We start from the raw sequence: 25856 nt of genomic DNA, 5'->3' as shown, positions 1-25856 counted from the left end.
AGTCCAAAGAAGAGATGGACTGAAAATTCTAGTTTGAGACTGTAACAGGCCACTTGGCCTAATACTTGTTAGGAAGACGATGACGATTATGTATGCCTCCTGAATAATAGTTGAAGAAAATAAACTATAAATATCATTTGCAACATATGGGAACTGAATTATGAAATGCATGGAACATTCAATAGAACTCCAATTATCTGAACACCAAATATCAGGATCGATTTATAGAAAATATGAAGAGGTCCTTTTAATGTTGCATTGTATGCACAGTACTTTAAAAAATACTTTTTTAAGTCTAATTAGTGGAATATGTAGCTAGTCGGTGATGTATGCTATGGAGGGGGAAAGGAACTGGCCACCCTACCTCATATCTTGGCTTAGTTGCCTCATAAGTGGTGCCTTCTTGGTATCACTTGTGAGGTTCAGAACTGTCTTCGGACAGTTGAATAAACCACCACCACCTTCAAATTATCTCATTTTTTAATGTTTTGTGCATTGAAAGTGTGTCATTTTTATGCTGCATGCAAAAATGAAATTTTTTGGATGCTTGTTAAAAAAAAAACAAAAAGCAAACTCAGTTTTGAGTGCTATAATTGGTTATGGTACAGTTGGTGACATTACTGATATTTATACCTGCACCATATAGAGTTTGAAGTAAAATGCAAATACTAGCCTAATGTCTCACAATACAGTAAAACTTTTTATACATATCACACTTTTTTTTTTTAATTCTAGCAAAATTTTTATAATTTCTATATTTATTTCGCTTGTATGTTTTTCGTTACACATTTTTTTTACACTTTTATATGATCATATTTGAAGGCCTTGGAGATACAAAATGTAATTTATACATTGTAATTGAATTTTGCTCAAAAATATAATAGCATGGAAATACAGTACGTGTACATTGTAAAGATGCAGCCCACTTTCAAATTCGTTAAAATTCCAAGCTGCCTATGCTTGCCTGCAATGTGTGCTTTAATGATGCTGTTACTGCTTTAGTGACAGTGAAACATTTAGTAACACATGATGTAACTGAACAAATTATGGAAGAATTATCACAATTTAAGGACATTGTTTATTCCTTGGAGTAAGCAGTCCAAAATAACTGACTTTTAAAATTTCACATGTATTAAATTGAGATCACATGGAAAGAACAAGGTAAGTCGAATGTCGTAAATTTTTCTAGATTGGAGTTGGAAATTTCTCTTGTGAAAATTGTTTTATTAAATTGTTCTTCTGGTACAGGATCATAATATACTATGTACAGATCTGTTTAAATAAAAGTCTTCTACTATCACAAAGAACTTGCTAATTTCTTAGATAACAACCCTGTACTATGATAATAGGGGAAAATAAATATATTGTAAGTTCACAGGGCTAACGGCTTCGAAGCTGGGTACCTGGTTCTAATGAAGTGCACGGGTAGCAATTTAAAACTTGGGGGCATGAGACAGTTACTCTGCCTGCCATAAAAATTCACTTCAATTAAATCCCCAAGGTAAAAAAAAAAAAAATAAATAAAAGTTCATAACACTGAGGGAAGGAAAGATGAAGGTAAACTAGATGCTTCTTGGCTTTACAACATATTTTATATAGCAGAGAACTCTGAAATGGTAAGTAGATTTCATCACAAGATTTTCAAAGTGTTCTTTAAAAGTCTGAAATTGAGTTCTGCCATCTTGCATTTCAGGTATAAAGTAGAACTTAAAGGAGAGACTAAGATGTGTTTTAAGATCTTGCAGTAATCTGTGCCACAAAATCCTCAACATCAAATCCGTTGGCAGAGGCATTTTTTTATTATTATTATTATTATTATTCTTTCACGAGTCACATGCAAAATAGGGAGTATATAGGAGTTTTGTCCTCTGCTTCTGATATAATCTCCTTTTTATAAATCTCTACTTGCATTATCAAATGAGAATCCTTTGCAGGCCTCTCAAGTCATATACTTCGTACTGATACTGATTTTCCCCCAAAAATCTCTTCAGCTATTTCAGTAAATGTCCTGATGAAACAGGCCAAGAAATTCAGGAACATATTTTCTGTTTACATTGAAGAAAGAAACTGTAACAGGGTTTATTTTTACTAACCCAGAATTATTTAAATCATCAGTGGTATAAAAGAATTATTCATCGTAGCAACAAGGCTTTCCTGGAAATGTGTCTAAGCTCCATTCAGAATGTAGAAAAAAAGTCTTTGTCTTAGTACAACTGTTTTCACAATTTTGCTGTTGGAGAAATTCGGTCTTATGGTCTGCAAAGGCCAGAAAAACATTGATATGAGTGACTTTAATTTAGGCTTTAGTAGGATTCATTGGTCTGTTTCGATAAAGTGCAGGCATGTTCATTTTTCATTCCTCTCATTCATTTCTTGCGTTTTTGTTAGTAACTTACTAGTTATAAAGTTTCTATGACCTAGGGTAACAGCCTGTCTGTACTCTTGTGTTAGAAGTCTGCAGGTGTTTAGCCCGCCACTTGGAGAAATATGAATAACGATGGAATAACATACTGCACAACAATGCAGAAAAAAGAAAAGTGATCCCGGTATAACGTGTAAACTTGACGAGATTAAATAAAATAATTAGAATTTACAATTCATATGATATCTTCAGGAAACCTTGATACAAAAAAGTTTCTGTTAGCACTATTACGTAGTTTTATTGATGTATAGTACGTGTTTCTGTAGGAAAGAGAAAAAAAGAGAGATTGTTTTAAATTATGACCTATTATAATAAAATTTATAGTAGATCTACAACCAAGCCCTATAAAATTCGGTCCGAAACATCCCCCCCCCCCCTGAAAATACCTTTATTAAATGATCATATTCCGATATACTCTCGGTTCGGTGTTATTGTGATATTAGATTTTTAAGAAATTTATAGTTCTTTTTTTATATAAGAATTATGAACAGGGAAAGGATTTATATGTAAATACATATTTACTTATAAAGCTAATATAATTTATATTTTGCATTATCTTTATGTTTCACAATGTGTAGGGTTGAAAAATCCTACTTTTATTTTCCATATTTTAGAGTTTAGTACATATTTTCGTTAATTTCCATATATTTTCCATATTTCATATAAAACAGTCCATATTATATTAGGTTTAACAATAAAACAAAACAAAATTCCATTAACTTTTAAAAATACATTTCAACAATAGAGATTTAAACACATGTTCAGTAATCCCTTTAACATCAGAGTTATTTGAAAATTAGCAGTCCTATCAACAATGGGAAAGTAAGTTACAAAACTGTATTAATTTAATTTAAAATTTTTAACAGACTTCAGTTGTGCAGCTCAACAGTTAAATGCCAGTCAGAGTACACATAGGTTCAGTTTTGTAAATCATACTATAAAGACGGTAAATATGCCAAAAGTACGTCATTCAGTCAATTTAAAATCAAAACTAACAAGTTACATTTCAGAATTTAAAGAAGATGGTTTATCAACTGACAATAAAATATTATTTTGTAATTTGTGTCAGTGTGCAGTATCATCTACACAAAAGTTCCTGGTGCAACAACACATTACAACTAGTAAACATCAGGCCAACAAACAACTAAATTCCAAGCAGAGACAATTGTTTTTAACACAACCAACAACATCGAATGTAAGATCTGAGTTTAACATCGACCTGTGCCGTTCTCTCATCTCTGCTGATATTCCTCTCTACAAACTAAAGAATAAGGTCTTCAGGGAATTCCTTGAAAAATATACTCAACATACAATCCCGGATGAGTCAACACTTAGGAAGACGTATGCTCCATCCATCTACGATGAGACAATACAGAAGATAAGAGATGAAATTAAAGATAGTTCAATTTGGGTTTCCATTGATGAGACTCCCGACAAAGAAGGTAGACTTGTTGGTAATGTAGTTATCGGTTTGTTAAGTGAACAATATTCTGAACGAATTCTTTTACATTGTGATGTTCTAGAAAAGTGCAATAACAAAACTATAGTTAAACTGTTCAACGAAGCTATGGGTATCCTGTGGCCAAAGGGTATTATGTACGATAATGTGTTATTCTTTATTAGCGATGCTGCCCCTTATATGGTCAAAGCTGGACAAGCATTATCTGTTGTATATCCTAAATTGACTCATTTTACTTGTGTGGCGCATGCATTTCATCGTGTGGCAGAAGTGGTCAGAGACAATTTCCCTAAAGTAGATTTGTTGATTTCATCAGTGAAAAAAGTATTTCTCAAAGCTCCCAGTAGAGTTAACGTGTTGAAAGAAATGTACCCTGAAATTCCATTGCCACCAAAGCCAATTTTAACTAGATGGGGTACATGGCTAGAAGCAGTTGAATATTATGCCGAACATATAGACTCTATTAACAATGTTCTCCTTGCATTGGACTCTGAAGATGCAGTCTCAATTGATACTGCGAAAACAGTTACCTGTGACATAAGTGTGAAGAATGACTTAGCTCACATTCAGCATACATTTTCATGCATCATAAAAACGCTCAAAAGTCTCCAAAATAGGCACCTTTCACTATCTGAAAGTTTTGAAATTATAAATAGTACTGTGGAACAACTGAATCGTGGTAGAGGTAAAGTTGCAGATGCAGTAAGAGCTAAGGTGGACACTGTACTTTCAAAAAACCCTGGATATGAAGAACTACAAAAGGTTGTTGCTGTGATGAGTGGTGAATCAACAGTGAAGATTAACTTGGACTTATCCCCAGCAGACATTGTGAAATTGAATTATGTACCAGTTACTTCTTGTGACGTCGAACGCTCTTTTAGTCAGTATAAATCTATCCTCAGAGACAATAGAAGAAGATTCACTTTTCAGCACTTGAAAGAAATGTTTGTAACCTATTGTTATGGTAACAGACAATAAAAATTGTGTTTTGTTGAAACTACATTGGAAGATAAGGTACGTCCATTATATTTTTTGTTTAGTTTGATTAAAATGTACCAATATTTAACGTACATAGTCATTTTTTTATAATTTTAAGTCCATATTTAATTCCATATTTTGGTAAAAATCCATATTTAATTCCATATTTTGGTAAAAATAACTACATATATATTTACATATTTCATATATTTTTAGTCCATATAAATCCGTTCCCTGATTATGAATATGAATGCGAGAGAAATACAAGAAATCGGAATAGTGTGACGTCTTAACTTATTGTCATTGCTAATTAAGTGTCGTCAGCTGTTGAAATTATCAAAACAATTTAATGGACTGTAGAGCAGGAGATTGGATCATATAATTATCTATACGCTGGGATCATCGGATGCGATCGTTGCTTCGGATGGGATATAGCCAAAGTACTGTGATGAAGTCCTCTTGACTGTGATCCTGCTGTAATAGTGATAGTGTGTTCAAAGTTCGAACGTGTATATGAGATTGTCAACGAATGTGGCAAATTGTAAAGACTTGTTAATTGATAATGTGGAAATTAGTGACCAACACACTAACAGGAGACATTTTAAAGATGTCCATGCTTAAAAAGAATATCTGTAAGCTCGCAGTTACTAATAATGTGATGGGTAGGAATTGTCATGCCTCTAGTAATGGTAAGTTTGAGGTTATGAACTATCATCTGATAGCATTTATAGTTGGTTTATCGTAATCTGTAAATTACTTTTTTTTTTATTTACAGGTATGAAGCATAATAATTTTATAAAGTCCTTATGTCTTGTTACTGAAGATTAGAAAAAAATAAATTCGGTGATAGGCCTTTTCATTTTTAATACAAGTTACTTAACACGACGTAAATGGAATTTCGCCTACGATGGATTCAGATTCAAGCACGGTTCACAGTATTACACAAAACATAAACAAGATAAGATAATCCATGCCATATGTCACGTTTCTCAGTCCACAGTTTTCTGCAACAGTTTCCATTTGTTGCAGTTATAAGCATGCGCACATCGACTTTACTGTTCGAGCAGGGGAGCAGCTAAACATCATCATCATCATCATCATAATCGAGGCGTAATTTGCACGGCAATGTATATACTATAGCTTCTTGCACGGTGCAAATCGTTGCTTACGATAAGCAAGGGTGCAAGTACTATTCCTCACGGTCTCTCCTCTAGCCCAGGGATATTCATTATTTGTCCTTGGGGTCCAGATTGATTGTAATAACGCAATAAAAGGGGCTTTGGGGTCCAAACATTTGGTTGAATAAGCTAGATGCTGGTCTTACTGACTGTAATTGATTACTCCGTATAATGGCATAGAAATATGGATGTAGAATAATTACAGAAAAAAGTACTATCGTGTATCTTAGCATGAATTAGCATTGTACTTCCATTTTTTTTAGATCAGTGATATTTCAAATTCAATAACAATATGCACGTTGGTAAAATTCGCCTCATCACTGAGAGAAGCAGCATGTCTTGCTATGTGAAATCTTTCTAAATTCCGGAGTGTAGTAAGTTCCAGCAATGGTTATATAGTCCCGCATGTGTTCGTGTGTTATTTTGGTTCTTAAACTGTTCTTCACAAAATTCATGTTGGAAAACGTACTTTCGTATATGTACATATGTTGACGACTCAAACAATGTCAGGACATATCTTGAAAATTTGGGCAAGTTAAGGTATGAATCACTATCAAGAGAGAGCCAAGACACACTCTCTCTCTCTTTTTTTGCTGATTACAAGTCACGCGTTCTTGCAGCATATCAAAAGGTTACAAACCATTTCCTGACAGATTTGCATATCAAGTGTAAACCAATTTCATATCACTTTAACGCATGCTCACTAAGATACTGTCCAAATTTCACGAGAAGATACCTGCGAGGGGGTATGCTCCTTGCTGGTTAAGAGGAGAGAGTCAACTAGTAACTCTGCTCCTCTGAAGGAGCAAGTGGATGGGGATGGTGTCATTGACTGACTGGGACAAACAAGATTTAGTCATTGGCCGCCGGTTCCATGTTGGGGAGTTGGTTGTAAGAGAAGGGGAAAAACACGCATTCCGTGCTCGAATCTTCTCCTGAATTGCAGACTGTAGTTGTTTCAATTTGTGCACATTCATTTGACATTTTCTTTTTGCCCCGAAATCTTCTCCCCTTCACCATTCCTTCCAGTGCATCCTTCAGTAGGCAGTTCCTTCTCAACCAGTGACTCAACCAATTTCTTTTTCTCTTCCTGATCTGTTTCAGCATCTTCACCCACTCTTTCCAACACAGCTTCATTTCTTATTCTGTATGTCCATTTCACACATTCGATTCTTCTCCATATCCACATTTCAAATGCTTCTAGTCGCTTCTCTTTACTTCGTCGTAATGTCCCTGTTTCTGTCCCATAAAATGTCACACTCCACACAAAGCACTTCATCAGTCTCTTCTTTACTTCTTTTTCCAGAGGTCCACAGAAGATGCACTTTCTTTTTAAAATGTATTGGATGTTAATGGAGAAAAGCTAATGAAATCGATAAAATTGTTTTTCACTACTGTCCTTTTGTGTATCCTATTCATTATTATTTATTGTTTTATACTTACAGAGGAAATATTGGTAGAGAAACTGGGGCCCATTACTACTATTGGTATAAATCGACCACAGAAAAGAAATTGTGTAAATAAAGTAACAGCTGAAAAACTGTCAAAAGCAATTCTAGAATTTGAAGAAGATGATGCAGCTCTTGTTGGAGTACTTCATGGTATTGGAGGAAACTTCTGTGCTGGTTATGACCTAGAAGAAGTGTCAGGATTTGGCACTGGTGATGTGAATTTCGATTTTACTCCTGGACATGGCCCTATGGTTGGTAAACGGAAAGTATTTTACTTCATTGTTATTGCATGTCTTTGTATATCCCACTTTAACATGCTATTATGTAATACACAAGATGGCCCACATAAAGTGTTACAATTTAGTTTTTTTAAAAGGGTCAATGAAACTAAAAGTTCATTTTTTCCAAACCCCTAGCCTTTCAGATTGTGTCATGGACGGCATTCTGTTGAGCCCCAGTCTTGGAGCATGGGGCAGGGGCGTCAGCTCACTATTTTGAATGGAAAGATGGACATTTTTTGCATATTCTGATTCGGACAACTTTTATTTGAACATTTTTTTTCCTAAAGTGAGGTCTTAAACTTGTTTGAAATTAGATGGAGTAGGTAAAAGATACTAAATATATAACAGTCAACGAGGATATTAGTTTGCATCAGTTTATTAAGAGCTCAAAGTAAGCTTCATTAACATCTAAGCACTAATCTCTTGCAAAGACTTCTTCTAACATTTGCCAAATATAGGAAGTAATAGTGTCACATTCTTCATGTATTCGTTTCGTCATATTATTATTCTCTTTGGTGGTAGTTTCTGTAGACATGACTCTTTCTTTTATGTATCCCCATAAAAAGTAATTGAAAGGGGTAATGATAGGTATACAGGCAGAGCCCATGTGACACTCCAGCACATCCAATCCATCCATCCCTGAACTTATATATGTGTATAAATCATAAAAATGGCCAAATTGACTGAGCAAGTTTTGGGATCACATTCTTCAATTGCTTCCACCACAGCTAATGAGCTTATTCTGCATGGTTTGTTTGGTCCGCTGGAAAAAAGACAAAAGATTTGATTTTGGAAGAGGGAAGGGATTCTAACAAAGTTTGTGCTGAATATGAATATCTGGGCATTAGAATTAATAAAAATAACGGCCAAGAATATGACATATAGAATTCCGAAAGCAAAATAGGTAAGAGTTCGAAGAAGATATACTATATTGTGGAGCTGAAACTTGGCAATTAAAATACAAGCTTGAAATTTCTACTAATAGAAATGGATTATTTGAGACATTCAGCAAGACATTCCAGATTGGAAAAGGTAAGAAATGAAATTATCAGATAGAAATCAATGTTTAAAATTCCTTGTCAGACTTTGTAAAATACAGAAAATTAAAGTGGTATGGACATAAAAGACGAATGTCAGAGCAACAATTATTACTCGACAGAGGCCAGTGGAGTCCTGCAGCCCGGAGTGCTACTTGTACTTCTGCGTTCATGTAGCATCACCGCGATAGTTCACATTACACCCACATCTCCACTTGCCTTGATCGAGTTATACTAAGGAAGGTTTTAGAATGAATTCCACCCAGTAAAAGAAAGCAAGGCCAATCTAGGCATGCATGGATGAATGACATTAGAAGCTCGATGAGGGATGAAGGATTGAAAGAAATGGATTGGGCATACAGAACAGAGTGGAGAAGAAATATTAAAACGGAATAAACTTCGGACACAGAAAGATATTTATACATTGTACCTTGTTAATATACAATGCATTCCTGGGTTCGATTCCCAGTCAGCAAGTTACCTGGTTGAGGTTTTTTCCGGGGTTTTCCCTCAACCCAATATGAGCAAATGCTGGGTAACTTTCGGTGTTGGACTCCGGACTCATTTCATCAGCATTATCACCTTCATCTCATTCAGACGCTAAATAACCTAAGATGTTGATAAAGCATCGTAAAATAACCTACTAAAATAAAAAAAAATACAATGCATTTATTTTGCTAGGGCCCATTTTCTGTAGTTCAGTACCATATATGCAGCATTGAACAGCGCAGCTGCCTACACGTGGCCCACAGAGCAGTCAGTTGTGAGTCAAGAACATGAGAGATAAACTATAGAACAGACAATTTTTTGCAATTTGAAATTGTAAAAAAAAAACCTTTTCAAAGGCAATTTTGAAAGTGTTCCCTTTTTCCTGCAGTGTGTGTGCGCGTGTGTACATTACTTAACATTACTGTAAACTTAATTTCTTTTCTGTAAACTTAATTTCTTTTCTAAATTAATTTATTTTTAATTTCTTCAAAGATAATAACTTAAATGGAGCTTGAGTTACAGAATGTGCATTCGTGTTAATGCTATAGTATTTTGAGTTTACATCATGTGTAAAGGAATCTTTAATGGAAATAGTTTTGTTTTATAAGAATATATATATGCATTCTTTATTATTTTATAATTACATAGAAAGCAAAGAAATTAACAAATACTGTGAATGTTAAATAAGTTTCATGGTATCGAATTTAGAGTTGTTATAGCATAGTAAAGAATGTTAAAACCAAACAATTTTCGTAATTAATTGATTCAGTAGGTAGCCTACTTTATGTTTGCATCTAGAGTAATTTGTTCGAAACGTATCTGATGAGACGTTTTTATTTACATTCCTTTCTCGCAAGTCTTATGAAGAGGATGATTGCAGCTACACTCACACCCACTGCAGAGCAATGAACTCAAGCAGCGTTGCAACACGTTACATTTCGTATTCTCAAAACTATTGGACATGTCAAAAAACTTATTTGACAAAAGTTGTTCGCATTGACTTGATCTATTACCATGGTGAATTAATGTAATAGGTTCCCTTCCACTCTGTACATTCGTCTTAGAGTTGAACAAGCAGTGTAGTTCAGGCAATGGCATATATACATAATGATCCAGAGCTGTGCTCAGGCATAGGTTCAATTCACGCTCTGGCTGATTACCTGGTTGGGTTTTTTCCGAGGTTTTCTCCATCTGTAAGGTGTATGTCAGGTAATTAATAGCGAATTCTCGGCATCATCTAGTAGCCAAATACCACCTCGTTATCATCAATTCCATCAGTGCCGATAACCTAATAATTGGTACAGTGTCGTTAAATAACTGACTAAAAAATCTGTAAATATTAGCTGAACAGTAAATTAGAAACAATTAAATCTGCTGTTAATTGTGGAAAGAAATCAACTGCAAACGTAAATTCGTGTCATTTTGGCTTGGATTCAACTTGTCAAGTGCTATTTACACTTTTAATAATAGTATTTATTAAACACACTGTGTATAACTTTCAGCCATTTTTTATTTGTTCTGGAGGCCTGGGTTGGGACCGCGCAGAATAAGGCTGATTGTGGAGTATTGGTGGAATAATGATTATAATGGTAAAGGGAAACAGGAGAATGCCGAGAAAAACCCCTTGTGCCTGCTTTGTCCACCACAGATTCCTTCATGAACCACAGAGGGATCAAACCTTTGTTGCCATAGTGGAAGACAGAGATGCTAACCGATCGGCCACAGGTGAGGTTGTTCACACTTTTCAAGCATTGAAATGGCTACTCCCAACTTGAACTGCAACACTTTTCAAGTTCGTTAAATTGGACCACTTGATTCAAGAAGCTACTTGAAAAATGTGAACATGGCCTAAGAAATTCTGTTCTCTCATCTGCCAAAGTGCATCTCCTTGCCTGGTCCAGCTGCGAATGCAGTCTTAAAGTAGGGTAAAGAATTGTATGTCACTATTATTTCTGCTGCAGGGTCCAACGCGAAGAATGTTTAAAAAACCACTAGTGGCAGCTGTAAGTGGTTATGCTGTGGCTGGTGGAATGGAACTTGCTATGATGTGTGATCTGAGAGTCATGGAAGAAACAGCTGTGATGGGCGTTTTCTGTCGTCGTTTTGGTGAGATAACTTTCTTGTTCAGTAAATGCAGGCTAGATCAATAGTATGAAATCTGATTGTGTTCATAGAAGAACAAAAGTGAAAATTTATAAAACTATTATTAGACGTGTCTTATGTTATGGAAGTGAAGCCTGGGGTCATGACAAAAAAGATGGAAATGGCATTGGGAACATTTGAACGGAAAATCCTCAGAAGGATTTTCGGACCAGTTCAACAGAATGCACAATGGAGAATCAGGTACAATGCTCAATTATATAAATTGTACAATGATAATGATATAGTCACTTTTATCAAGCTTCAAAGACTAGAATGGGCTGGTCACGTACATAGGATGGATGATCCCAGGGTACCTAAGAGAATACTCGAAGGAAGAATATATGGTGTAAGACCTAAGGGTAGACCAAAAAATAGATGGATTGATTCGGTGAACGAGGATGCAAGGGTCTTGTTGGGGACAGCAACTTGGAGGCGAGCAGCAAAGGATAGAGAAGAATGGAGGAAAAGGATATAGGAGGCAAGGTTCAATTGCATGCTGTGATGCCATAGTAGTAGAAGAAGGTCAATAGTAGCTGATATAAAACAAATTGGATCAGTCATATTCATACTGCCAGTCCTTCCAACCAATTAGTAATTCAGCTGTATGATCCTATAAACCCAGCTCTGCAAATGTAGTTAAAATGACAAATTCAGTAAAATGAATGAAACCAAGTTACTGTTGATTTGCCAGTCTGTTTTGACAAATGACGGACCCAGAAATTTCTCTTGGAGGTGGTCCAGTAAAAGGATGTTAAGTTACATAAATGCACACACATACACAAACATACATTCTTCTATTTTTTTTTTTTACAAAGCAAAGTCCAGTCTTCTTGACTTTTTCTTTAGTTTGTTAACAACATCTTGTGGAGAAACTGTGATATCACGATAGATGTCAAATCAAAAGTGTTATGTACATGTACGTAAATAATTTCCGTGAAATTATAAATAACGGAATTATATGCTATCAATGCTGAAAAATTCGGTAAAAATGTTACAGCTTATCACTTTGAGGGGGTCCGAACCCGATGGACCATTTCATTTAAAGGAGCGTGTTTTACTTCAGACAAGTAGGAAGCAACTTCTGGAGGAGCCAAGAGGAAAAATGATAGAGGACAAGATGTAAAATGTGGAAAAATTACTTGAAGATTTAAAATTTATTGATGTGAAATGACGACCAAATGTAAAAGCAAAACAGTTTATACTTATGAAATATAGAAGGTGTTGAGTAAATAAATGAAATGAATGGACATTGATAATGAATAAGAGAGGAGAGGAGAGGAGCAGTCATTGGTCACTTTGTGTAAATGATGTATATAGTGTAATGGAAGGAAATGCAGACCCGAATGTGAAGATCCGCAGGACCGAATATGTTGTGTGACATTAAACCATATCCATTATTATCATTGTCATCATTTATATAGCATATATTCGTATATTATATATGTAATATAATACAGTATTCATTAATTAATTCATTATTATTATTATTATTATCATTGTCATTTATACAGTATATATTGTGACAGCGACGTGAGATTCGAACTCACGACCAGCATCCCGCGAGAGAGAGCATATCGCGCGGGCTTCATGAAGCATGTGGGACGGCGCGCGGCGGAGAGGGGAAAGGCCCACGCGACGAGGGGAGAGTGCACGCGCAACTGCTGCATGTGGAGTAAGGGGGAATGGACCTTCCCGACCCTTCCAGAAGTGCGTCGAAGTGGAGATATCCAGATAATTCTCTACACACCTGTAGAAATTTCTCGCAACTATGATTTTGCTATAAAAGAAGAAGCGCCAGCGAACTCGAGAGTTTTCAGTTATTCAGTCAGTGAGAAAGCCAGAGCAAGGGAGCCAGTTTTGTGCACCGGAGTTCGACTCGAGTGTGCGTCCGCAACTGCGTCAGCAGCCGAAGGCCTGAGTTCGAGTGCAGTGGACCGCAGTTGGAGGGACCTGAGTTCGAGTGCAGTGGACCGCAGTTGGAGGGACCCGAGTTCGAGTACAGTGAATTGTCTCTGAAGGTCTGTGGTTCGAGATACTGTGAACTCGAGTGACTGAGATAGAAGAACTGTGAACTGAGAACTGGTAGTTCTGATTTGTAAATAGTGCTTTGTAAATATTAGTTAAGATTAACAGTTCATTGTTGTGCGTAATAGTCCAAGTAAATTGTCATTGTCGTCGGTGGAGTGCTATAACGAATACTGTGTTGAGTGAAGATCCAATTGTTGACGAGAGCGTTTAAGGTGAATTGTAGAAAGGAATTATTGTTGTGACGAATAAATTACATTGTTGTTACTAATAAAATTTACATTGGTGTCAGAATCGGGACATTATCGACAATGGAGAACCTACAGCAGATCCTGCAAGCCATCGCGGAAATGAAAGCTGAAATGAAAAAGGACATAAGTGACGTAAAAGCAGAAATTAAAGACGACATGAACGACATGAACAAGCACATCAGTGAGGTCAAGAACGATATAAGTGAAGTGAAAACGGAGATGAAAAGTGACATAAGTGAAGTGAAAGGCGACATAAGCGGAGTGAAAGATGACGTCACTACGCAAATTGAAAGCGTTTCGGCCCACGTAGATGGAATTGTCGCCATCGTGAAAGACGAACTTAAGGCCGATTTGGACAACCTAAACAAGAATTTTACAACTATAAACGAGACAGTAACCGAATTGAGACAGGAGGTAGACCATTTCGACGGAAAAATCCGCGCTCTCGAACGTCGTCAAGAGGAAACGAGTGTGCTGATGGACCAACATGCTGTAGAAAACAAGCACATCCTCGCGTTGATGGATCGCCAGGCTAGAGAACAGAAACAGATAATTGCCGAGGAAGTTCAACGGGCCGTGGAAAGATCGACGACAGAATTGAGGACCTCATGTAGTGGCCATGTGGAACCATCGCCCTCAGCCAGGCATTACAACGTCAAGACGCCGAAGTTCGACGGTACGACGTCTTGGGCGATATTCCGTTTCCAGTTCGAGGCCATCGCAGAGCACAATGGGTGGACGCCGGCAGAGAAAACTACTCAGCTGCTGGCCGCGCTTCAGGGACAGGCGTCGGAGATTCTTCACAGCGTTCCAGAAGATGGGACAGCCGCTGAGATAATGGCGGCCCTGGAGGGACGTTATGGTGACCATCAACTTGCTGCAGCATTTAGGACCCAACTAAAAACGAGGGTCCAACAGTCAGGCGAGTCCCTACAAGAATTCGCGATGGCGGTGGAACAACTTGCCCATAAGGCCCTCAGGGGCCTACCTAATGACTTCATCGCTGGAGAGGCGGCCTACACCTTCGGCAGCGGGGTTCGAGACCCCGAAATCAGACAACAGCCACTCCTGGCAGAGCATCGTACCATCAACGCAGCTCTGGCGGCGGCCCTCAGGATGGAGGCAGCAAAGTTGACGGCGAACGTCTCGACGTCGCACCGGATTAGGAGCTTCGCGGCGGCCGACGTCGAGGAACGTCAACCGAAATCACCCGAGCGACGAAGACGAGGAGTGCCTACCTGCTGGTCCTGCGGCGAACCTGGGCACTTGAGGAGGGACTGTGACCGATCTGGTCACAAACAGGAAAACTAAAAGGGGCCGATGCAATGAGGGGCACGTCGGCGCCGTCATCACCATCCCCCGGCTGATCTTGAAGACGGTTAACAGAAGATGCGACGATGGGCTGATTGCTGACGGATGGATAAGAGGCCGCCCATGCAGAGTACTGGTAGACACCGGGGCGTCGCTCACTATCGCCAGACCGGAAGTCGTGCGTGGACTACCTGGGAGGACGCCGCTGCGCCGGTATGAGCTACGTACTGCCTCAGGCGAGAACCTGCCCATCCAAAAGGAGGTTTTCCTGGATCTGACATTGGGAAAGAGGAGACTGGAGATGTGGGTGTTTGTCGCCAACATCACTGAAGACGTCATCCTGGGACTCGACGCCATGCGGATTTTCGATGCAACGGTGGACGTCCGGCGCCGTATCCTGCGTTTTGGTCAGGATGAAGTGTTCCTGAGAGACGTCGAAGACCAACCCATGGCCAGCAGACTCACCTTGGAGAATCAAGTGACAATCCCAGCAGGCTGCGAGATGGTGGTGACGGCAAGACTAGATGGACAACCTAAGAGAAACCTGCTCCTCGATTCGCAAACAACTCCGATAGATGGGGTTTATGTGGCCAGATCCCTACTCCCGAATCAGAAAGTGGTACCGGTGAGGGTCCTGAATGTCACCAATCGGGACAAGGAGGTGCCTAGTGGAACTGTACTAGGTAACGTCGAGCCGGTGGTTTCTGTGACGTCGCTGGCAGAAAACGAGGAGTGTCACCGACCACGTCCAGATCTAGACCCATCACTGAAAGAGCTGGCTCGAGAATTGCCGGCGAATTTAAGCAAAAGAGAAAGAAGACAAATCCACGATCTACTGACAGAATTTCAGGACGTGTTCAGTCTGTCTGAAAATGACTACGGGAGAACGGAGAAAGTTCAGCACCGCATCGACACCGGAAATGCTCGCCCAATCAGACAACCTCCTCGACGCGTCCCTCTAGCTAAACAGAGGGAGATTGACACCCAATTGGAGGGCATGAAAGCAAGAGGGGTCATCGAGGAATCCGACAGCCCTTGGTCATCACCTGTGGTGCTGGTGAAGAAGAAGAAGAATGGGGACCTGCGTTTCTGCGTCGACTATAGAAGACTGAATGACGTCACCAGGAAAGATTGCTTTCCCGTTCCACGAATTGACGACACCTTGGACACTCTGGCCGGAGCAGAGTGGTTCTCGACGTTGGATAAGTCAGGATACTGGCAGGTGGTGCTACATCCTGAGGACAAGGAGAAAACGGCATTCTCTACAGGCCAGGGACTATGGCAGTTCACTGTTATGCCGTTCGGCCTCTGCAACGCCCCGGCTACATTCCAGAGACTAATGGAGTCCGTAATGAGAGGCCTGACATACGACACATGTTTGCTGTACCTTGATGACGTCATCGTGGTGGGCAAGACTTTCAGCGAACAGCTGTTGAACCTGAGGAAAGTGTTCGAGAGACTGCGACAAGCCAGGCTGAAGTTGAACCCGAAGAAATGTCATCTGTTCCAGAAGAAGGTTAGCTACTTGGGGCACGTAGTAGGGACGAACGGAGTGGCCACGGACCCGGAGAAGCTACAAGCCGTCAGAGGATGGCCGAGACCGAGGGACAAACAGGAGTTGCGCCGCTTTCTCGGCCTCTGCACTTATTACAGAAGGTTCGTAGCTGGGTACGCCAACATCGCTAAGCCTCTAACCCAGCTGACCGAGGAGAAACGACAATTCCAGTGGACGGACGAGGCGGAGTCATCCTTCCAGTCACTGAAAGAGGCGCTCTGCACTGCTCCTGTACTGGGATATCCCATCCCTGGAAGGAAGTTCACGCTCGACACGGACGCTAGCAACGTAGGCATCGGCGGAGTACTCTCTCAGGAACAGGACGGGCAAGAGAGGGTGATTGCCTCCTTCAGCCGAACATTGTCCAAGGCTGAGAGAAACTACTGCGTGACCCGTAGAGAACTTCTTGCCATTGTGGAAGCCCTGAAGCATTTCCACAAATATTTGTATGGCCAGGAGTTCCATCTGAGGACAGACCATTCTGCACTCACCTGGCTATTGGGCTTCAAGAATCTGGAGGGGCAGACTGCCCGTTGGGTTCAACGACTGCAGGAGTACAACTTCACCTCCGAACACCGACAAGGGAAGAAACATTCCAATGCTGATGCCTTATCACGACGCCCGTGCCCGGATGGCTGTAAACACTGCCTGAAAGTAGAAGAGCGGGATGGCGCCCACGCAGTCCGAGCAATTGCCGCCCAGCCGAGCCCAGGATGGGATAACGCCGCCATAAGGAGGGAGCAGCTGGAGGACCCAAACATTGGACAGCTACTACGTGATGTGGAGTCCGGCCAGAGACCAGTATGGGCCGATATCACCAACTGTAGCACCACTTACAAGAGCTACTGGGCCCAGTGGGAATCCTTCACTGTCAAGGACGGTATCCTGAAGAGGATTTGGGAGTCGGCCGATGGAAGGACCCGCATAGAACAACTTGTCCTGCCCAGGAGCAAGGTGAAGGAAGTGCTGGAGGAGACTCATGCTGGAGTGACTGGAGGCCACCTGGGAGCCAACAGGACGCTGGACAAGTTAAGGCAGAGGTTCTATTGGTTGCATCAGAGAACCGACACGGAACAATGGTGCCGAAGATGCGACACCTGTGCAGCCAGTCGCGGACCAAGGACCCGCAGCAGGGGAGCCATGCAGCAGTACAACGTGGGAGCTCCTTTTGAGAGGATCGCCATCGACGTTGCTGGACCGTTCCCGGTCACGGACCGCGGGAACCGCTACCTGCTAGTCGCCATGGATTACTTCACAAAATGGCCAGAGGTGTACGCGATTCCCAACCAAGAGGCTTCGACGGTGGCCGACGCGCTGCTTGACAACTTCATCTGCCGATTCGGGGTGCCCCGGGAATTGCATAGCGATCAGGGGCGCAACTTCGAATCCAACCTGATGGGAGAATTGCTCAAGCGTCTGGGGGCGCATAAAACCAGGACCACTCCCCTCCACCCACAGTCTGATGATATGGTGGAACGATACATCAAAACCGTGGAAGAGCACCTGCAGAAGGTGGTGTCCAACCATCAACGAGACTGGGATGCCAGAGTCCCACTGTTCCTCTTGGCCTACAGAGCTTCGGTCCACGATACAACAGGGATGACACTGGCAAACATGGTCTTTGGGAGAGAGCTGCGCCTGCCCTGTGATCTGCTGTTTGGAACGCCACCCAGCGCCGACCAGCCAGCGACTGACTATGTGGCAGAACTCACCGAGAAGTTGAATGGAGTTCACCAACTGGCCAGAGAGCACCTCAAGATGGCCAGCGACAGGATGAAAGTGCGCTACGACAGATTAGCAAACTCTTCAGGATTCCAGGAGGGCGACCTGGTGTGGCTGTATCGACCTACCAGGATCAAAGGAAAATCACCAAAGCTGCAGCGTGCCTGGGATGGACCATACCGCGTGGTGACCCGGATCAACGACGTGGTGTACCGCATCCAGCGACAACCTCGAGGGAAGATGATGGTGGTGCATCTGGACCGATTAGCAGCCTACCAAGGGACTGCCCAGGACGAGCAGTCCTAAGGAGGGAGCAATGTGACAGCGACGTGAGATTCGAACTCACGACCAGCGTCCCGCGAGAGAGAGCATATCGCGCGGGCTTCATGAAGCATGTGGGACGGCGCGCGGCGGAGAGGGGAAAGGCCCACGCGACGAGGGGAGAGTGCACGCGCAACTGCTGCATGAGGAGTAAGGGGGAATGGACCTTCCCGACCCTTCCAGAAGTGCGTCGAAGTGGAGATATCCAGATAATTCTCTACACACCTGTAGAAATTTCTCGCAACTATGATTTTGCTATAAAAGAAGAAGCGCCAGCGAACTCGAGAGTTTTCAGTTATTCAGTCAGTGAGAAAGCCAGAGCAAGGAAGCCAGTCTTGTGCACCGGAGTTCGACTCGAGTGTGCGTCCGCAACTGCGTCAGCAGCCGAAGGCCTGAGTTCGAGTGCAGTGGACCGCAGTTGGAGGGACCTGAGTTCGAGTGCAGTGGACCGCAGTTGGAGGGACCCGAGTTCGAGTACAGTGAACTGTCTCTGAAGGTCTGTGGTTCGAGATACTGTGAACTCGAGTGACTGAGATAGAAGAACTGTGAACTGAGAACTGGTAGTTCTGATTTGTAAATAGTGCTTTGTAAATATTAGTTAAGATTAACAGTTCATTGTTGTGCATAATAGTCCAAGTAAATTGTCATTGTCGTCGGTGGAGTGCTATAACGAATACTGTGTTGAGTGAAGATCCAATTGTTGACGAGAGCGTTTAAGGTGAATTGTAGAAAGGAATTATTGTTGTGACGAATAAATTACATTGTTGTTACTAATAAAATTTACAATATATTCGTATATATTATATATGAAACTTAATACGATAATATGATATAATATTAATTTATTCATTCATAGTTTTCTGCCCAAGCATAAGTTCTTCACTACTTGCCCATTCAAATGGTGCTGTACTAAGCTAAACCTGTTTTTTTTAGACATACATCATTACAACGAAGTACTACTTTTGGCACAATAATGAAGACATGTCTGTTCCAGTGGTGCTGTTGTTCTTCTTTCTTATAATCAGTTGTTAGGAAAAAAAGTGAATTTTGCTTGTCAAAAATTTGTACACATTTGCCATATTATGTAGAAAATTGTAATTAACTTTCTGGAACTTCTTACAGATAAATTATCTGAAGCATTGCAGTTGGTCTCCTCCATTGGTTGAAAATGTTAAAGTACTTCACCAGACTCGATTATAGTCTTTGAACTGTATGAATTGGAAATGTAAACAAGATAATCCTGAACTATACCTGATTTTTAACTTTTTATTTTTTCTAGGAGTTCCTCTGATCGATGGTGGTACAGTTAGATTACAGGCGTTGGTGGGACTGTCCAGAGCTCTGGACTTGATACTAACTGGTCGAGCTATCAAAGCCCAAGAAGCTTATGAATGGGGTCTTGCAAATCGTGTAGTTGCATGTGGAACAGGTAAATCTGGCTTCTCTTCCTCAATCACAAAATATTTTGATGAAATTTCTGTACCCGACTACATTGCAGAATAGAGGCTTCGTAGAATATTTTATGTCGTCCAAAATTGTTATCAATTTAATTTCAAATTGCAGAAAGTTCATTCCATTTCACATCAGTGTATTGTTTCAGATTAATTTCTTCATATTTTTATGAAATATGTGGTGCTTAATGATTTTGTTATGGAGTGAAAAATAGTGCATAGGACGTATATTCATTATGTGAAATCTTACAGATATGTCAAGTTTTCATGTTTTTTAAAAGTAGTTTTATTTTTATTTTTGTCTTTCCTGTTGAGATAGACAGCTCTTTTAATTAGTTTTCATACGATTTTTGATGCAGTAATATATTCTTGAAAAATTATGTGATGCTGTAGTTTTCTATTGTATTCTGTATATTAGGACTATGGTTGCGTAGTTTTACAGTACATTGTTTATATTTAGTTAATTACGTTGTTAATATTTTGGAGTGTTGAAATACAAAATATTCACATATCACATAAAAATAACATTTCTTCTAATTTTTTTAGTAAAATGACAATGACAATATTGTTATATGTGATAAGAAGGATTCTGTTAGCAAGAAAAATTCTTAGCAATTTTTTTCTCCTTTGTGCATTTTTCACTGAAGTTTGCCGGAAACATCTCGCAAATTAATATCCCGGTATTATTCCTTTGAATTCGGTTACTATAGGACTCACTCTTGTAATTCTACATGGATTCATATTTTTGAACTTTAGCAGTAAATGCCTCACTATCGAATACATTTGAGTCTAACAGAGCATCCAGCATGAACTTCAAATTGAAGTCTGCAGCTTGGCGGGGACAGGCAGCAGATGGACTGCAGTCTCGACTGCAAAAGCTGCTAGTGTAGTGTGCTCCATTCAGTTACATGGTCTGCTAAGACGCAGCTACAAACCAACTGCACACTGCCCATCTCGACTGCAAAATGTCGCCAGTGTATTTCAGGCCTTACTGTTTGGTTGCAATAGTTGTTAGATTTGAACTAACTGCAAAATGTGGATCATAAACAAACAAGTGGAGTAACCATTGTATCACTAGTGGGGATTCACTGATCTCAACTGCAGGAGGAAAGAAAGGGAGGGGTCATTGTGTGTTGCGTCATGTTCAATGTTCATTGCAGCAGCTGTCTCTCTCTCTGGATTTGAAATAACATTTTTGGCTTATGTTCTAGTTCATTTGTCCAAAAAAATTAATTATGTTTTTAACATAAGGAATCTCTCTTCGAATTATTTGAAGGAGCCCCTCTCTAGGGCCTAATTTTATTTGGGAGGGTGACGCCCCTGGCTGGCTGTATACATTGAGGGGGCAGAAAGTGCCTTCTCTTCATCCCTCTCCCTTCTGCAAAGTCGGCACCTATATAGGAGGACTTTTCTAATCGAAGAAAGTTGTTAAGATCTTAGTCATAAGGATGTATGATATGTTTTCAATAGTCGCATGTAGTATTGTGTTTTATCTTTCTCTTTTCTGTTGTTGGCAATATTGTGGATTACTGTCAGAACGAGTCTTCTCTTGATATCTCACTAGCAAATAGAAATTGGCTCAAAAATAATAATATGATGATCTATGATTCTAGGTCTGGGACAAGCAATAAATTTAGCAAGCTCTTTAGTTAAGTTTCCTCAGGCATGTATGCTAGCTGATAGAGAATCTGCATACAATACAGCTTTCAATGCAAACAGTTACGAAGAGGCTTTCGAATTTGAGAAAAATAATAGTCTACCAGCAGTGTTACAGGTAAATTTTAAGATTGATAAATATCTATGGTACTCTTAAGCATTACTACATAACATATTTTGTAATGGATATTCGGGAAGTGATTTTAGATATTTCATTATTGGTTTAATTTTAATTAGAGATATCACTTTGGAGGATCGGATGTTATAGTAAATTGTTTAGATTAAAGTTGTATTTGAAGTATTCAATTTGTTATGAAGAAAGTTAATTGCAGCTAACATTAAGATTTTAACTTAGACGATTTCCATTTAAAAATATGTCTCACTGTCATTGCAGTATTTATCCATAATAAAAAGTAATTACTTTTTCTGATATTTTTCAGGAATCCATAGCTGGTGCCAAGAAATTCGTGTCTGGCGTGGGAAGACATGGAAAATTCTACAACTTAACAGGTGGAAAGGAAGAGAAGCCATTTCAAAGCAAACTGTGAAAATGAGATGAATATAAAGACAAAGGGCTAGGATTGTTATAAAAGCGACAGAGGCGTATGCTGAGTAAATGTGATTTTTTTTTTAAATTTCGTACACAAATTGGTTTTTCATTAAAGCTATTTTTTTAAATGTGTGGTACATACGGTACTGATACTAATTTTTACATGCAAGTGCAATGAAATGTAAGGTTAATTTAATTTTCTGGGTAAAGAAAAGGTTTGTTATAATAAATGTCTTAAAGTGAAATAATATTGTGAGCTCATTTTCAGTGGTTTAATGGTTCTCGACCTTGACTCTAGAGCCAAATATCACAGATTCTAATCCAGTCACAAATGATGAGTAGAAAATATATAAAGTAGTATGGATATCATGAGAAGATGTATTTACTCAAATATAAGACACGACTTTTATTACACACATGGATTTTAGAGAACCCAGAGATTCATTGCCACCCTCACATAAGCCTGCCATCGGACCCTAATCTGAGCAAGATTAATCCAGTCTCTAGCATCATATTCCAACTCCCTCAAATTCATTATAATATTATTCTCCCATCTACGTCTCGGCCTCCCTAAAGGTCTTTTTTTCCTTAGGTCTCCCAACTAACACACTATATGCATATCTGAATTCATATGTGCTACATGCCCTGATTATCACAAACGTCTAGATTTAATGTTCCTAACTATGTTTGGTGAAGAATACAATGGGTGCAGTTCTGCGTTGTGTAACTTTCTCCATTCGCCTGTAACTTCATCCCCCTTAGCCCCAAATATTTTCCTGAGTACCTCATTCTCGAACACCCTTAACCTCTGTTCCTCTCTCAAAGTGAAGGTCCAAGTTTCACAACCATACAGAACAACCGGTAATATAACAGTTTTATAAATTCTAACTCTCAGTTTTTTTGAAAGCAGACTGACACGACATTTTATTGCTCAAAAATGTATGTTTAATAGAGATGATAAATTTAAAAGAAGAAATTGTAAAAGCACACAGTTCTATACTTGTGACACATGGTGATGCTTGTTCTCCAAGTACAGTTTCTTTTGAATTAACACTCTAGCTACAAAGGTAGGTGGAAAGAGGAAAGGAATATGTGGAGTAGTTTGAGAAACAGGTGAAAAGAGAAAGAAAACGAGTAGATTAGAAAACTGGGTTCTACAGAACAATGACAAAGTATTAGAAGATTAACAAATAAAATTTCTTAGACCACTAGTGAGCTTTATGAACAGATCACATTAGAAATTAATTTATTAGTAACAAATTATAAGAAAGCAACATTATAGAAAACATTGAAATATCGATGGCAACATCATGTAGACTTCAAAGAATAGATGATTCGAGACAGCCTAAGAAAACTTACTATTATAGACCTAATGGAAAAAAAAAGTAGCCAGACCAATTTTATAATAGTAAAACTTTAATTTGAGTTCCTATATCGAGCCTTAGGGTGCTATTCATAGACATTTCGCAGCACGCGCTACGAGCGTAGTAAGCTAGCCCCGGCTATCCACTGGTTACTTGTACAGAATTCAAATCATATCCTATTGCTAACACTGGTTTATGAATACGAAAAATGCTGATCATCCACCGGAAACCCACGCTAAAAATGTCTATGAATACGGCCCATAAAGTCCAATCCTTGAACTGTACAAATAATGACAATGAAAATAATGATGATGCATGATGCGAGAGGACTATGTGCAAAAATGAGGCAAGTCCCCCCCAACTATAAGTGGGTAAGGGCTATAGCATAGAGATCAACCCTTGTATCAAAACTTGCACATTAGAGTTGCCCTCTCCTGAGGCAGTCATGGGAGAATGGCCTGGTTGCTGTGCAATGGGAGGTCTCACCCTGTGGGAGCCATCTTCATGATCGCAGTAATGTCTATTTGGGTATCTAGGGTTGCCAACTTTTTTAAGAAAATACGGGAGACTAGGGAATCGGCAGAATTTCACATAGAAATTTGATCTTCCATAGAGACTGCACATTTTAATGCATCTCTGGAAGAACAAAATTCTGAATCATTTTAATGCATGACAAAATCAAATGTTTGAAATAAAGCTTCTACATTATGAAAAAATGAGGGAGGAAAATGCTCGAAGAGAAGAAAAATACGGGGAGTGGGAGACTATTGAAAATTACTGCCAAATAGGGAGATCCCGGGAAATATGGGAGTGTCGGCAACCCTAATTATATCCCATAACCCTCTGCAGAGTTATTGTCACTTAATCTTATAACTGAAACATGTAATTCATTTGTAAGATATGTGATAATTTAAAAAGAGAAAACATTTTTTAGGAAACTTATTTACATTAGCCTACTTATATATTTAATTTCTAAGTTATTTTTTTTCCATCGAACCATGTGTATCATTGGTGGAAATATGTTGTTGTTGTTTTCTAATGCCAGGCTTTGACAATAAAGTCATTTGACCTCTTGCACTCCAATATTTTTCAAAGATATTATCATGGCCAGCCACTGAAGCACAGATTTTGAGGTGTTCCGAATCCATTTCTTGGTTTGAGTTGCACAATGGGCAGTTAGGGGTCTGATATATTCCAATTCTATGCAGGTGTTTGGCCAAACAATCATGGCCTGTTGCCAATCTAAATGCAGCTACAGATGATTTTCGTGGTAAATCGGGAATTAACTGTGGATTTTGATGCAGAGAGTTCCATTTTTTCCCTTGAGATTGTGTTATCAAATTTTGTTTGTTGAAGTCTAAGTATGTAGATTTAATAAATCTTTTCACAGAGTAATACGTAGATTTAGTAACAGGTCTGTAAGTAGCAGTGCTGCCCTTCTTTGCTAAAGCATCCGTATTCTCGTTTCCCAGGATTCCACAATGGGATGGTATCCATTGGAATACAATTCTTTTATTGAGTGATATTAATTGAGAGAGCATTTTATTTATTTCTGCTGTTTGAGATGAAGATGTGTGTTTAGAGACTATTGATAGAATAGCTGCTTTGGAGTCTGACAATATAACTGCATTTTTAAATTTATTGATGTGGCATAGAAGATTATAGTGATTATGGTGGAAATATTAGGAAGAATTTACTATAATCAATGTAGATTCAAAGTAGTGTTTGATAAGCATATACAAGTCACAATTTTGTTAAGTATAAGGCTATATTTAGAATAATACATATTATTATATGTGATTGTGGCTGAACAATATAATACTCGTATATTGCAATTTGGCCCTGAGGGATGTTCACAAGAAGTTATTCGTGTTAGGCAGGAACGAGATACAGAGAGCTTAGCTTCTCCTGCTACAGTTTTTGTTGTACTCATTCTGACTACTCTGTTTACAATACGCGTTCCCCCCCTCCGGCCTTGTGTTAATTCATTCATTCATTTATTTTATTCCATAGATCTTACATGAGCAATGAAGCTTTAAGATGTGGAACAAATCAAAATTTTACAATATTACAATTACAATTTTTACAAATTTTTATAGTTTTACAATTTAGTAATTTTCTAGAATTTTTACAATTTTGTGAATTTTTTACAATATTTTGGCGAGATGTAGTGAGATGAGGTGAGATCCGAGGATTCGCTAAAATATTACCCG

At 39.3% G+C, this 25856-nt stretch overlaps 1 protein-coding gene across 1 annotated transcript; it reads left to right on the top strand.

Moving 5' to 3' along the window:
• Positions 1 to 5169: 5169 nt before the first annotated feature.
• LOC138712220 (probable enoyl-CoA hydratase) lies at positions 5170 to 22527 on the top strand. The gene is made up of 6 exons (XM_069843769.1): positions 5170 to 5548; positions 7483 to 7739; positions 11257 to 11401; positions 19902 to 20051; positions 21687 to 21847; positions 22170 to 22527. Exons 1-6 carry the CDS (start codon positions 5422 to 5424, stop codon positions 22275 to 22277), a joined length of 948 nt encoding a protein of 315 aa, XP_069699870.1. The 5' UTR covers positions 5170 to 5421; the 3' UTR covers positions 22278 to 22527.
• Positions 22528 to 25856: the final 3329 nt, after the last annotated feature.

This window comes from Periplaneta americana, chromosome 13 (genome assembly GCF_040183065.1).
Source record: "Periplaneta americana isolate PAMFEO1 chromosome 13, P.americana_PAMFEO1_priV1, whole genome shotgun sequence".
In the NCBI taxonomy this organism is placed as follows: Eukaryota; Metazoa; Arthropoda; class Insecta; order Blattodea; family Blattidae; genus Periplaneta; species Periplaneta americana.
This window is presented reverse-complemented; position numbering and strand designations above follow the sequence as displayed.